This window comes from Trachurus japonicus, chromosome 3, assembly GCF_045865225.1.
Source record: "Trachurus japonicus isolate A0001 chromosome 3, Traja_1.0".
NCBI lineage: Eukaryota > Metazoa > Chordata > Actinopteri > Carangiformes > Carangidae > Trachurus > Trachurus japonicus.
In genome coordinates, this window is record NC_140909.1 from 27,473,461 (window position 1) to 27,488,557 (window position 15,097).

Below are 15,097 nucleotides of genomic sequence, written 5' to 3' on the forward strand. Positions count from 1 at the left end.
GGCTGGCTTCAGTGGAAATATGAAGCCTGCCAGCTCTTGGTCAGCCTATCCTTATTGAATCATTTTCAGAGGTTCTCAGACCGCCTCAGTGTGCTACATGGGTTTTTCCACACACACGCACATGCACAAGCACACCAAATGATATACTGCGCTCTAGCTCATTATGAATTCCTAAGCTTCCCAGTTTCCTCTGACCAAGATAGTGCGAGAGTTTTAATCAGCTGTTGGAACATCAAAGGAAACTCAGATCAATCATTAAAGATTAGAAATTAGAAAATGCAGGAACAATAGGATTGTATTCTGTCACTGAGCTAATAAAATCCAAGATGACAGACAAACGCTGCGGCTGAAAAGCTGTAGTGGCAGTTTGATCCATGGAAACATCAGAATAAATCAATAACAGAACTGATCATTTCACAGGCCTGGTCACATGCAGAATAACTGGCCGCTGCACAGGTCGATATATACAGTATTGTAAACTAATGTGCAAGTACAGTGTATGTGGCTGCATCTGTGCAAAGCTAGGAGCACTGATGTGAAAACTATAAACTGTAAAAATACAGAGCGTAGCGACTGGAATAATCATTGATCTGTGCTCCAGTGAGTGGAGGTGAAAATCCTCAGTGTGACTTCTGTCTTTGGCAGCAGCAACTCCAGTTTGCTTGCTGCATGCAAGCAGTGATTTACCCATCAGGAAGTGGAGGGACATCAGCTCTGTCATTATCTGAGCACGTGGCTGTTGTTTCCAACAAAGCACACAGTGTCAATGCATTGTTTTTAAATTTGAGAAGGTTCAAGGTGTAACGGGGGGTGAGACAAAAGACAAAAGGCAAAAGACAAAATCAGGAGGATCAGAGAAATCCAACACTGCTTCCACTGTTTGGAAAATGGTGATGTATCAATAGAAAAAAAAACATGTATGTAGTCTCATCCCATTCTACATGGTGAGTTTGCAACAAGAAGAAGATGCAACACAGAATCTCAGGAGAACATCTTAGTTTGTGGCTGGATCTGTCATTAGTGCAACAACCAGTGTTCACATTTCTTTATTAGGATTAAACGGATATTCCAGTGTAAGTTTAACCCATGGTCCAACGCACCGTAACACCGAGTTAGACCCCCCATCGAGAGATGAAGTCTGCTAACCGCTAGCTTCTCGAGTTGTAGCAACTTTAGCAATGACCGCACCATAACAAAGTATACGGATCCAAGCGCAACCGATCAAAAAGCAACTTACAGCCACAAATAATGCTCAGAACAGCAGCAAACGTCATCAACAGTACAAACAGGGTTCAGGGTTTCATTTCGATGGGCGCCACTATCAGTTTGAGACCGAGTTTACTGAAGACAAGCTGAAGGAAATGGAGGAGAAAAGTGAAAGGGAGCGCTGCGGTGGAGTCTACGTCCTGGAAATGGAGGCTAAAAGTGACAGAGGGAGAGAGCTGGTGGAGGATATGTGCCGGACCTGGGGGAATCAAGTGGTCAGAGTGGTGGTCAGTGCCTGTCGGTGGCCGCTGAAACCAGATGTTTATGCTGCCAGTCGGCCTCCGACGTGGGTTGTCAGTGCCTGGACTCTATGCTGGACACGGAAAGTTGCTGCATAGCGTATAACTGGAGCAGAGTGGGTGAGTTGTTTTCGTCTCTTTTCAATAGAAACCAGACAAAGCTAACAGATGTTTGATGCTTCTCGGTTTGTCGCCGGGGTCTAGCCGCTTCGGGAGAGTGGTGGGAGTGCGGTGAGCCCTCTCAATCTTCAGCGGCGATGGGAAGTTCTCTTGCCCCAGGACTTGGTAGATCAGCTGGGTCACGAAGCGGACCATGTCTCCGGATTCTGCAAACTCAGGTACTCCAACAAAACAAAGGTTGTTACGGCGGCTGTGGTTTTCCAGATCCTCGACTTTGATTTTAAGATTAATATTGTCCGACTCAAGTTGTAAGATCAGTTACATTGTCCTCATTAGATGAGACGCGTTGCTCCAAATGATCGACTTGCTCAGACAGGGTGGATAGTGAGGTCTGAATTGTATTCAGAGTGGTCTGGATTGGATCGATCTTAGTGTCCAGGTGAGATAGCATGTCTGTTCTCACCTGTTGAATGGCAGCCAACAATGTTTGTAGTGTCATTTCGCCTTCAGCTCCAGCCATTGTAACACAGATAGTCAAAACGTCCTGCTAGATGACAGCTGACTTGTAGGTCAGTGTGGATGAATAAGAAAGGCCAATCTGAATTTAATAAGCTACTATGGAAGTAGTTGGCAGACTCGAGATTCAGACGCACTCACTCACGATGCGGCCATCTTGACCAGTAGCACAGGAAGTACAGTGGGATTGGATTCTTTTTTAATTTTATTTTTTTGGCTTTTCATGACTCGAACCGGGGGCGCCTGCAGCGAGGACTATAGCCTCTACACACGGGGCCGGTGCTCTATACCAACTGAGCTAAACACTGCCCCGAGTGGGATTGGATTCTGTTAAGTTTCAACAAATACTGGAAGCTGAAGTCTCAGAGTGAGTGAGAAATAGTGATCTTAAACACACCTCAGCAAAGATATTAAACATTAAGTTTTTTTTTTTGTTTTTTTTTACAGTTTTTTTTACTGGCCAAAGAATTTATTATTGAAATACCCTGTCTGACCTCAAACATGTTTAACAAGTGAAACTGTTTCTACGCTCTACAAGGGCAGGTGACAGGAATGTTTCACAAGAGTGGAAAAGACTGTTTGTAAGTAAAATAAATGTTTGGGAGCAAAGGAAGTACCAAGTGTCTGGTGCCTGAAGCTTTGCACATTTATAGATTTTTATCAAACTATAAAAATACATCTGTGGATGAAGTCTCAAACTGATCCCTGCGGAGGTTTGCATTAAAACATGAATGCTTGACAACTCATTTGCTTTATGAACCTTTGGAACTGTTATTATCAGGTTGTTGCCCAAATAAGTTTTATTGACTCATGTGAAGAACAAGGCCTGATTGTTAAGTTTTCTCTACGGCTTAATGTGGTTTCTAAGCAGGAGGTGGTGGTGACTGTCACATGACAACAGCTTCTGCCATTGCAGTGTTTACAAGTGAATAGGTTGTAATATCTATCTGAACGGCGCTATGCCTTTAGTGCAGATGGGAAGCTACAGTGACTCTCTATCGGAAATAAATGGCCTGAGGTTAGCTAGTTAGCATGCTAAAGTTAGAAGAACAAAAGACATGTCAAGAGTTGGCGTTGGTTTCCACTTTCCTGAATGCAGCTTTTGGTGATTTAAACAGTGAAGTTTGATGCCTAACTTGCAACATTTCCTCTAAACTGGTAAGTAAACAGTTGTTAATGCTAACACTGAAAAGAAACAATAAAACATAAAAATAGCTCCTTTAATCTACAACGCAATCTTTAAGATTTTAATTACCTTAATCTCCAGGGCAAAAGAATCTTTGAAGTCTCGTTCCATGACAAACATTTACTATGTAGGAGCCTTGACTGGGTTTGTGAATAAATGCAAACATAAAAACGACTGAGGCCACCTGTCATTTATGTCCTGAAGTTATGGACTACATGGAAGCTTTCCAACGAGCTCCAGCCCCTCTAACATGTCAGGACAGGCTGCTGATTCAGTCAATTTCAAGGTAAACACAACGTTTAATTTAACTTACAGATCATGACTTTCAAAAGTCCTTTGAAGTTAATCAGCTCACATAAGAGAACATATCCAGAGTCAGGGTGGTCAGAGTTGAGTCATACGGCTGTCACCTTCTCAGTAAACCCCTATTGCATAATGTTCTGAAGAATTTCTTCATTGTTTCGGTGTCATTGTAATGCGTGTCATTGTGTGCGGTGTGATAAGGAGGAGGGATTTCCTTGGAAATGGTCTCAAGGAAAGTAACTTAAGTGGGTAGACTGTACATATGTCACACTAATAGTTGCAGTAATACAGTAGCTCAAGGGTCTAGCTCCTGCTCACAGAGTTTATTTAAGAGGCATCTCACCTGTTCTAGCTTGAAGATGTGCTGGTTGAAGTAGTGTTGGAGGCGTTCATTGGCGAAGTTGATGCAGAACTGTTCAAAGCTGTTGTTCTCGTAGTCCTCAAAGCCAAAAATGTCAAGCACCCCGATGGACAAGGTCTGAGGAGGATCAAATCGAACACAATGAGACAGAACTAAGAGTTTTACCTCGCAATGCAATTATCACCATCAAACACACATCTCTTGTCTCACTGTCCTACCTTGGTGGTGTCCTCCAGGTCCTTGATGTTGAGCAGAGCGTGGTTGATCCTGAAGACAATCCAGTCAAAGAGAGCGCTGTACAGGGACTTTGCCATGGAGTCTCTCACCGTACAAGCCTGGACATGGACACATACAGCATGTGTTAAAGACCCCCTCCCGTGAAAATCGTGTTTTTCGTGCTTTTCACATGTTCCTGTGGCATTTTTCTGATGTTAGAGGACATATCAGCAGAAAAGGAAGTGCAAAATTGCATTTCTGAGTTTTTCTGCCTTCAAATTGCTGTGAACCAACGGGCCACGGCAGACGCAAACTGGCAGTTTCAGGGAGACTGGGGTTGACGTGTCACAACCCCAGGGGAGGGCACTAGTGCTACAAGCTCCCGCCCTGCTCTGCATCTGGCTCAGAGGCTTGACAGCTCGGTGTAGCGGCCTTCAACAGTCTGTATGGGTCCACCACAGTTTCTCACCAAGGAAAAAACAAACAAACGTTTTTTTATATTTTTTTAACAGCGTTTCACCGTCTTTCATCTCTGACAGTCAGCCCCTCGCTCAGCTGGACTCGTCTCTCTCTCGCACGTGCGCCCGTGCGCACACACACACGCACACACAGGGACACAGACACAGACGCACAGACACACACACAGCTGATCGAGGGCAGTGAATGAATAATATTGAGCTGTGTTGTTTCCCACTGTTCAACCATCCCTCTTCATTGAGAGTTGTAACTGTCAGTTTTTGCCCGTAAGAGACTGCTCTCTATATTAAGGAAGCTTTTGATTTTTTCTATAAAATTTTGCTGCCAATCTGCTGTTCTTTGACTCTGAAGAAGAAGCTGAAGCTGTACATGTTGAGATGTTGTTGTTTTTAAAACTGATCAGATGAAAATAAATAATTTAAACAGACTGTTTAACTGCTGAAGTGAACCAGGTGCTTAATTTGGGTTCAGCTGCCCAAAAACGGCCCATTGAACCATTTGTAACCTCTAAGAGCTCCGACATTCATTAGTGGAGGTTTCTACTTAGTGTTACTGTGATTGCCGATATCTCATTTAAAAAGATCAGGCAGATTAAGCAGTCTAAGACTGCTTCCATGCACAGTATAAAGTATAAAGTGAGCAGAGGTTTTATCTACAGTATTAAGGTTGTGATTGAACGCGACTATTCTCTCAAGCCTGTCAAGTCTAGCCTCAAGTCTAGAGTCCAAAAGTAAATGAACAGGAAAGTGATGTTATATAACATCCTTTCATTGCTTTTATTTGTATCCTTGTTTAATATACATTTTACTGCACTTACAAATATATATATATATATATATATATATATATATATGATATGTGACCCCCTCCTGACTCTCCCCCACACATGTATTAAACATTACTGTTTGGCCTTAAATGCCAAGTACTGTGACACTGACTGTACTTTTTTACAGGTCCTGCATTAAAAATAAAACAATGAATGGATTTATATTAAGACATCTCCCAGACAATACTGTGAGTCAAGCTGTAGAGACAGTTATATTTCTATTTTACAAGCAGCCGTTTACAGTTTGACCTGAGAATAAATCACGTCCCCACTGTCCTGTCAGAAACCACTCTGCTCAGGGCTCTTGATGGGACACATAAAATAGTATATACGAAAATGTAAAAAGCAGACAACAATGAAAAAAAAAATGGAGACAGCTGCACTGTTCTCTGACGTTGATACTTTAGACTGAAACTCTGGCTCAGAAGGCCAAAGCTGCAGACGGGCTGGCAGACGGCACAGTGCCATGGCAGGCCGTCCCTGGGCCATTATTAATGTCATTATCCAGCCTAACACTCATCAGGTTGACTCATGAGATCTGTCAATCCGATCTGAACTGCCAAGCTCTGATGGATGAGGCTGCAGAAAGTTAGCATTTCAGTCATGGCCTAATGGAAATATTAGCTTTAACCGGCTAAACACAGACTGTATAAACTAAATACACAGCCTGTGAGGCTCTGCCGCTATGAACACCAACATGATATTCACATCACAAACATTAAATATTTGGAAGACACAGAGAAAGCCTTGTGTCACATTAGTTACAATCATATTCATAAACTTTTACGTTGTCTATATCTGAGGTAGATGGAGAAAGAAGAGCACACTTCATCAGATTTATGGGTTCTCTCATAACTATAGATTATTTGAAAAAAAGCATCCTTGTCAAATTATTGAGAAAAACGTTCTAATTCCCGTATCCGCTGGAAAGATTTGACCCCACAGCGGCAAAGTTGAGCCACGGTCTTCAGAAAGCAAAACAAACCGTGGAAGAGTCGCTACTCAAAGTTAAAATTCCTTCGTTTCTAAATAATTAAGCCGGTTATTTTTAGCCGTCACATCAGACCAAATATGCCTTCCATGAGTCAGGGCAGATATTATTTTGAACTCCACACATACTGTGGTCTAATGACTCATAAGCTTTTCATTATTTGGAGGAAGTTGGACTTAAAACATTGCGAGGGAAATAACCTCGTAACTGAGTGAATGGGGGGAAAACTCATTACACAGACGCTCGGATTTCTCTGAGGTTTTCAAGTGTGTGATTTCAGTCAACAGGCGATGAGATTGTTGTGACTGTGACTGAGCAATATTTACACAGAGACCACCCAGTATGCTACCAAAACAATCCCTGTTTGTTCATATGAAACGGCTCCTACGTATCAAACAGCCCATTATGAGCCTGCTGCTGTTTTGACGGGAACATGGAACACCAGTTTGTGTTAAAATACATGCTTAGACATTTGTACTGGAAAAAAAAGTTAAACTCAACTCTGTGTATCTGTGTAAGTAAAGATTTCATAGTTTAGATGAATTATTTAAACATCATAATAGATCTGTGTAATTCAGCATCTCTGTGTATAAAAACTAGGACAGGCGTGTCACAGTGTGTGTGTGCATGTCCTTCTCTCCTCTCCCATCCACACACCGTGACGTGCTTGTTTTCAGAGCAGAGCTTCCAATGAAAACTGTAGAGGGGCTTGAAATGCCTTCTCACTCTCTTTAAACAGACTGAAGGACTTTGTGCATGTGAGTTTGTAAGTGTGCACTGGTGTGACTGTGCACACACGTGAGACACAGGCTAGAGAGAGAGAGAGAGAGAGAGAGGGGAAGTGATGGTGTGGTGTTACTGTACCTCCCCTCCCAAGTGTGGACACACCTTCTCATTCAATGTGTTTTCTTTATTTTATGACTTTCTACATTGTAGATTCAAACTGACGATATCACAACTATGAGGGAACACATATGGAATTATGTAGTAAACTAAAAAGTGTTAAACAAAGCAGAATATGTTTTATACATTAAAATTTTCTTTTGATTTGATGACAGCTTTTTTCACACTTTTGATTCTGTCATCAGCTTCATGAGGTCGTCACCTGGAAGTGGAACGATGTCTTCCCAAACCATCTCAACTGGGTTTAGGTCAGGTGACAGTTAACACTTAATTCCATACGTGTTCCCTCATGTCTTAAGTATGAATCTACGAAGCAGGAGGTACTAAAAATAAAGAAAGACCACTGAATGAAAAGGTGTGTCCAAACCTTTGACTGGTACTGTATGTGTTATGAAATTGGACACAGTAACAGAGGCGTAGCTAAAGGACCACAGGCATGACTCTGCAGTTTGCTTCAGTTAGAATAAAGTCAGCTGTGAGACTGTTTCACGCTAACAAAAGTGAGACACAACTTTCACCATTTGAAATCAATACTGTGACATTGTGACAGAGAGAGACAATAAAATGTCTTTACAAAAATGTAACTGTTGTTTTTGGTTTAAAAAGTTAAACAAATGCATTTTTTATAAACACTTTTATCCATTCCACTTTACATGTGCCGAGCTACCACACAGTCTTCAGGCCTGACCATCGGGAGCATTCGACATGTCACATTAGACAGACTGGGGTTTGAACCAGCAGGCCTGTGGACCACCTGCTTCACCTCCTGAGCCACAGCTGTTTTCTGAGGTGGTGCTGAAGCTGGTTGACCACCATCCACAACTAGTTTCATTTTTTCCAGCTGTGGAGGGCTCTACCTTTTTTCCCTTTGCACTGCATTGTGGGACAGCTAGCCTGTGTTACAATTTGTTTTTTTCTCATATACAATGTATATTGACTTTACGTTGCCATTTTGAGTTAACGCTCTATTTTATGACGCAGAAACTAACAAACCAATGTTTCGACCACTTCAAATGATATAAAGGGACACAGATTCCAGTTTTGTGTTCATCTAGAAACCAAAGGTTAATGGAGAAAGCAGGTTTTCACCACAGGTGACCTTAATGCTGGAAAACATCTGTAGTCTCACCTCAGGAAGCTTGTAGGGAACAATCAGCTTCTCTCCCACGGTAACTGTCTTCCGTGTTGTCAGGGCTTCAAACAGCATCTCCTCTTTGACCTGGCAAAGACAGTAAAGAAGTTAAGAGCCTGACCTGTTCATGAGAACCTTGCATTTCTTTTCCATTTCTACCTTTCATGTTGTGTGCTTTACAAAAATCAGGATTGGTACTGTGCCATCACAGGAGAAACATCATCTTCTCATCAATCAGTTCAAAATGAATTAAGACATGTGACAACTCAGCACAAACACACAATAATTGAGGTTAAAATATTTGGAGTCCACTTAATACAAAAGCTGATGAACGTTAATTATCGCACTAAGACAACATTACAGGGATAATATAACCCACTGTCACTGCAGTGGGATCTCTACAGTCTATAATGTAAACATTCGGGCCCCATGTGTATTTTCTAACGACTACAGGCTCCACAGGAAATTTAAGCTAAACCAAACTTTTTCTTGTTCTTCTTGTTAACTGGGAACTTGAACGACTTGCACATGTGCATGACAAAAACCTAACAGAGTAAAAGTATCATTTCCCTTAATTGAAAAAATGTTGATGCACCAAGAATTGGAAGATGGATTAAAGAGATGGCATCAAACATGATATTGGAAAAGATAACGTACATTATTAAACGGAGACATCATGTTTTTGATGACATCTGGAGACCTGTTAGAAGTTTTTTAAGACATGATGTTAATGTTGGTAACTTGCTTCAGCAGGAGGAGGCTCTGAGGGAGTAGAAGGTGTGATCTAATGTCCTGAGAAACGCCCTTGAAATCTATCTATAACTGTTATCAGTATTTGTCTATCTTTTTTATTTAATTGTTTTTCTTCCTTTTTGCTTTATTTTCATCTTTTATAGTTTTAATATTTTACTTATTTAGCGAGGGGAAGAGGGGAAGGGAGGGAGAATGGGGAGAAAAAGTTTGCTCTGTTTCTTGCATGCATTCTTGCAATGTCTTGTTTGATTTGCTGTGACTCGCAAACAAAAACTAATAAACACATGCTTAAAAAAAAAAGCATCTGATCCTCACCCTGCCAACATTTACAAAAGCTGTCTATACTTTTCACTATGGCACAAATAATAGCGTACTGTTTGTTGTTACCACGACATTGTGAACTCAACACAGTAAAAATGCAGTAAGGTAAGGTTTTTGACACGATTAAAGAAAATATCCAACCACACAACAACAGTGTAAAACCCCAGCAGCATCGTTTTTTTTCCACTCTACCTCCAGCAGCTCTGAGACGACCGGCAGCACCTCTGGGTTACAGATGTCTATGGAGTCGTCCCGGTAGGTTTTCCTCTTGTAGCAGATGTTGCCCAGGTGAAGGATGGCTGACAGCAGGGAGAAGATCCTACACAACAGATGAGGAAAAGTTTTTTTTTTTTAAAGATGGCGCAGTGGAAATATACTGTGGCTCACCATCTGCGCCCCTGAACCCTTTGATTTTATTTGATTGAAGTAAAGATAAAAACGACGACAAGGTCATTATGCACAGTGAGGAGTAGGCACCGCATGTTGAGTGTGATAATAAATAAATGCTTCTATCCTGACAGAGTAAAATGCATGAACCATGGGTAATAATACAGACAAATGAACCATCTGTCAACAAATGATGTATTAATTGCTACTCGTGACACTACTTTCTCATTTGCAAAACAAACTGCCACTGGGGACCATTTGAATTTATCTTATCACACACTCGTCACAGCTGCGTGTGTGTGCGCGTATGTCACTCACTGTTTCCGCATGGCAGGAAGAAAGCCCACCATCTCCATGGCCAGCTGAAGCCTCTCAAAGTCATGCTTCAGGTCCTCTCCTTCAACAGTGAAGCAGTCCTGAAAAAAAAAGAAAGAGAGATGCAGCAGTGAGCAGTGTTGTCAGGCCGACAGCAGCTGTTACGACACAGAGGCCTGGAAGCCAAAAGAGCTAATGACAAGTCGCTATGAAGTTTAGAAAGACTTACTAAAGACTGTTGACATACACTGTGCCCAAATGTTTTGAATGTTTACAGAGTGTCTAGCATGGATACTTAAAATAGTTTCTTCGTTTACTTTGCAGCTGAAATGAAAAAAAAAACAGCAAAGTGGCCTGAAGCAGGCAAATTGAATGATTCACTCTAAAAGCAAGCTATCATTAAGAAGCTCAGGGGTCAAACAAAAGAGCGACACTCCGGTCCGATGTGCAGAGCATCCAGAGAGTGCAGTGTCTAGCTCGTGCGGTGGAAAAACTGAGTCTGGTGGCAGTGTCGGCAGAGGAAGCTCAGAGATCTCAGGGTTCATCTGCGTTTGAGAGACGGTGGCAAGTCAAACCAACAGAGAGGAGACACACAGGCACTGAACCGTTCTCACAATACATGTGAAGAGCAGACATTCAGCACACACTAAATGGCTTGTGGACAACTTGTTCTTCAACCCACTTTAATAGCTGGAGCCTGTTCCTCGTTTCTGTTGGGAGAAGAAATCCCCTTAACCTTTATTCTAACAAATTACATCACAATTTAAAAATGTACCACAATGAAAGTAGGCCCTAATACAGTTTCTGAATTCAACATTTGGATTTATCTGCGACATGTAAATGTTTACATAGATAAATATGTAATATGTCCATATTTTAACACTCCTAATGGACTGATTGTTTTTATCATGACAGTTGTTATTGTTTCTTTTATCTTATGTTTCTTTTATTGTGCTTTTATCTAATGTATTTAACTGTATTTGTAAAGTGCCTTGGCTAAAGGTGCTATATAAATAAAGCTTGACTTGACTTGATAAACGTGTCGGGAAGATAAACACTGAAGATGGATTTAATATTTTTAGATATTGTTAATTTTGTAGTTTAATCTATAATAATGTATCATGCTGTATGTACAGAATGTTGCAGCATTAGCCTCCAACATGTACCTCAGTATACTGTAGTAGCTTATGGTAGCTTCGTGATGTAGCTTGAATAATAAAAAGCAACCAAATGCACATGAGGAGGAGTAAACATCTGGAATAATGTGGATCTGGATTAGTTGTTAATGACGAGAAGAAGAGTTTTCCCAGACTCTGAGCACATGTTTTTATACAACTCCACAGTCGTTCACTATGTACACCCACCGTAATGTGAGCTCTGCTCTTTGCTTTCTGAGTTCATTCCATCCTCTATGGCTGCCATAATTATCACATACCGAGTCCTCAGAAAGACAAACATGAGACTCACACTTCCACCAGCAGGCCTCCTTCTTGCTTCCCTCACTCTCTGCTTTCATGACAGAAACTCATTGTGACCTATCAGTGACTCCGGTGTTACATTTTCATAGCTGGGGGAAAGAAATCCATCATATTCCTATAACTTCAACTTATTTCCAGTGAAAACTTTCAAAACTGTAAAAATATGTTCCAGATGTTCATTTTTTACAAAACAACATATGAAATCTCTTTAAAACAAACAGATTTGTTAGAAGTATTAATCACACTGGCTAATCACTCCAACACCATTGCATATTTGTAATTTACATTATGCATCTCAAATAAAAGTTAACTTGTGGGAAAAGAACGATTTAGTCTAAATATTACATGCACATATTAATAAACAAAAACTTTAATGCCCACCACAAAACCAAGAAAACCCAACACAAATCACAGAATACTTTTTTGATCATTGACATTGTTCAGTCACAGTGTTTCTACTGCAGAGCAGCAGGTGTGACTGGAATCAGATCCCATGATTCACAGGTGAAGGTGCCGTGCCGCGCCAGTGGAAAAGCGCCATAAGGTAATGAACCTACTGCTATGACTATAGGGATTATGGCAAAGGGCCAATTTGCCAAAATATTGAACTATCCCTTTAAGTCTCTAAGTGTCTTACACTTGTGAGTTGGGAGGATTTAGAAGCCTGGGTCTTCATGCTGACCTCTCATACTGTGGCAGAGTCAGAGGGGTCAAACGATCAGGGGTCACCAACAGCGGTTAACGTTGGTTAACGTCACACAAGTCACACAGCCTCATTCTGAGTCCAAAGTCTCAGTTGAATTTATGAAGACATCACAGGCCAAGTTTCTGACTTGTAAATAGCTTTGACATCGGCATCCAAGTCATAATTACAACTGGGGAAATTCTTCTGAAAGCTCTGATATGTCTGACTTGGAACCCAAAGAAATATGAATCCCTCAAATTAGCTCAGCTACACACTGTTGCTCAATGTGATCACACTAAAACTAACATGCAACCGATCCTTATTTTGTTTTTTACAGTATATCCTTTATACAAAAAGACTTGATTCTACAAATTAAAATTAATGTAGAATTAATGACTGAAGATGAATGTGTTTTTTCCCCTGTAACTTTAGTTGGGATCTCATCTTCACCACTGAGGATTTCATTATCAGCACTAGAAAATGTCAATAATCAAAAAAGTCACACAGGCTGCAGCAGCAGAGGAGGCTGCAGTGGTCAGGATATGACTACACATACCAACATAACTCAGAGAAGCAGCGCAACAGGGACAAGCAAAAACAAACAGAGTTAAAATAAACACTACCTTAAACCAAACTAGGAAGTATCCAAAGAGCAACAAAATAAGCAAAGGAGGGAGGGAGGGAGTGTGCAACTGTGCAGGGAAAGTGTGGCTGGAGCTGCAAGTGCACAGGTGACTTGAGGATCTACTCGTTTCCCCCCCGGACACGGACAGTACAGACACACGGACGGTGCACACACAGCTGATACTGACCGGTTCACTCTCACAGTAACTGTCCCAGTGCGGTTGGTAGCTTGTCTTTGTCATCTGGAAGTGTCAAGGCAGAGTTTACAGGAGGGGGGCGGGGGGGTAAGGGGGATGGGGGGCAAGGTTTTTGGTTAGACAGCGGCATTCCAATGGCAACACATACTGTACTTGAACAAAAGGATTTTTAGGCACAACGAACAACGATGGAAGGACGTGTTGTTAAGACACAAGCAACGGCTGAGTTTTACATCCAGAGACAGACATGTAATAATCACAGTCAGACAACATTCAAGAGCCTATGGACATTGACGACACACATGTAAGCACACAAACAATTCACAAAAGCATGTGTTATGATTGAAGGCATTGGGCCACTGAAGCTGGATCAGTGGTTGTAATGAAAGACGAGGATCTGCAGCACTAGTCGGCTTCACATTACAGCTGATCATTCTGAAAGCAAACCATGAGCTTTTTGATTTATTTCATACTTTCCACAACAACCACTTTGTCTTCATAAGGGCAGAAAATCAACCTGAAAGTTAAATCCCTGTTTTATCTTCTTGTAACTCTTGCATTGCATGGTGTTTTAAAATTCCTCCCAACATTTGTGTTTCAGAATCTGCTGCAATAAATTACCAGATTCACGTGATGCTTTTAATGCAGCGTCTCTGGACTCTAATCTTATTAGCACTAAATCTTGGTATTCCAAAGCATTTTGCTGCTACGTGTCCTTAAATGCACCACACAATTCAAAAGTCTTCCTCTCAACTTGCAACTGCAGTAATAATACTAATTGAAGTTTGGGGGAAAAGAAAATTGAGGATATTAATACTTAATTGTAACAGACTGACTAGATATTTAAAGAACCTATTATGCTAATTTCAGGGGCTTTCAATATGATATTGGACCCCATTGGGATGCTATTGGAGGTTTCAATCAGTAACTCCATAACTATTGCATACAAGCTGGCTCTTTTCCTGCTTCCCTCTGAAACGCTCAGTTTCAGCGAGAACAAGTATCAAACATTTTAAACATATTCATTAAAGCTGGAAAAGAATAATAGGTCCCCTTTAAAGAGTGTTTTGTACTTTACCTCTGTTACCAAATGTTGTCTCTTACTGGCAGTGGGTGCTGGTGTTTCTTAGTCATGCTTCTCTTTATAATAAGAGAGGTTGTAATGCGCCCTCTGAGCGACTCTATGGGCACATTGGAGGTTAGAGTGACTCGCTATCGGAAAGTGGGGCTAGCTGGTTAGCGTGCTAACTTCAGTAGAGTAAAAGACACAACAGTTGACATTCCCATTGCTTTCCACTGCTGGAGACAGCTCCTCATGAATAAAGGAACATAATTTGCTGCTAACACTAGTATATCATGTATCAGAAGTTAAATGAACCGGAGCTAGTGGCTGTTGCAAAAGCAAGAAATCAACCTAAAAACTTATGGGTTGTTTTGGACAACACTTTGATTTTTACACCTGTGGTTAATTGTCTAATCTAAAAGGTGTCGTTTCTCAAAGCAAAATGCAGAATGAGCGTTAGTTAAGGACCAGGGTGCGAAAAATGATAGAGTGGGAAAAAATGTGTAGCTTGTAAACAGGGTTGTGAAATCTATTCACAAGAGCTGCAGCTGATGCAAGAGCGACATTTTTGAAGGAAACCCACACAACAGAGACAGAAAGTGGTCAAGCAGGAGGAGAGGAGGACAGAAACAGAGGGCAAGAATGTGTGTATGCTTTTATACATGCATTGCATGTGTGTTTGTAGGTGTGTGTCAGTGGCCTGGAGGAATGGAGGGAATTCCCTGCTCTCTTCTAGGT

The 15,097-nt window shown here is 41.2% G+C and overlaps 1 protein-coding gene across 15 annotated transcripts in view; it reads right to left on the minus strand.

Annotated features, from left to right (window-relative positions):
• The window catches only part of myo9aa (myosin IXAa), a 119,350-nt gene that overhangs the window by 36,992 nt on the left and 67,261 nt on the right, over nucleotides 1-15,097 (minus strand). For 14 of the 15 annotated variants that reach the window (XM_085768592.1, XM_085768588.1, XM_085768595.1 and 11 more), the window contains exons 6-11: nucleotides 13,288-13,341; nucleotides 10,316-10,413; nucleotides 9,803-9,929; nucleotides 8,534-8,623; nucleotides 4,210-4,326; nucleotides 3,974-4,108 (exon numbers count right to left, since the gene is read on the minus strand). In XM_085768592.1, coding sequence (XP_085624718.1) covers nucleotides 3,974-4,108; nucleotides 4,210-4,326; nucleotides 8,534-8,623; nucleotides 9,803-9,929; nucleotides 10,316-10,413; nucleotides 13,288-13,341 — 621 coding nt within the window. The remainder of the gene's footprint in view (nucleotides 1-3,973; nucleotides 4,109-4,209; nucleotides 4,327-8,533; nucleotides 8,624-9,802; nucleotides 9,930-10,315; nucleotides 10,414-13,287; nucleotides 13,342-15,097) is intronic. The other variant, XM_085768552.1, reaches the window with a different exon arrangement.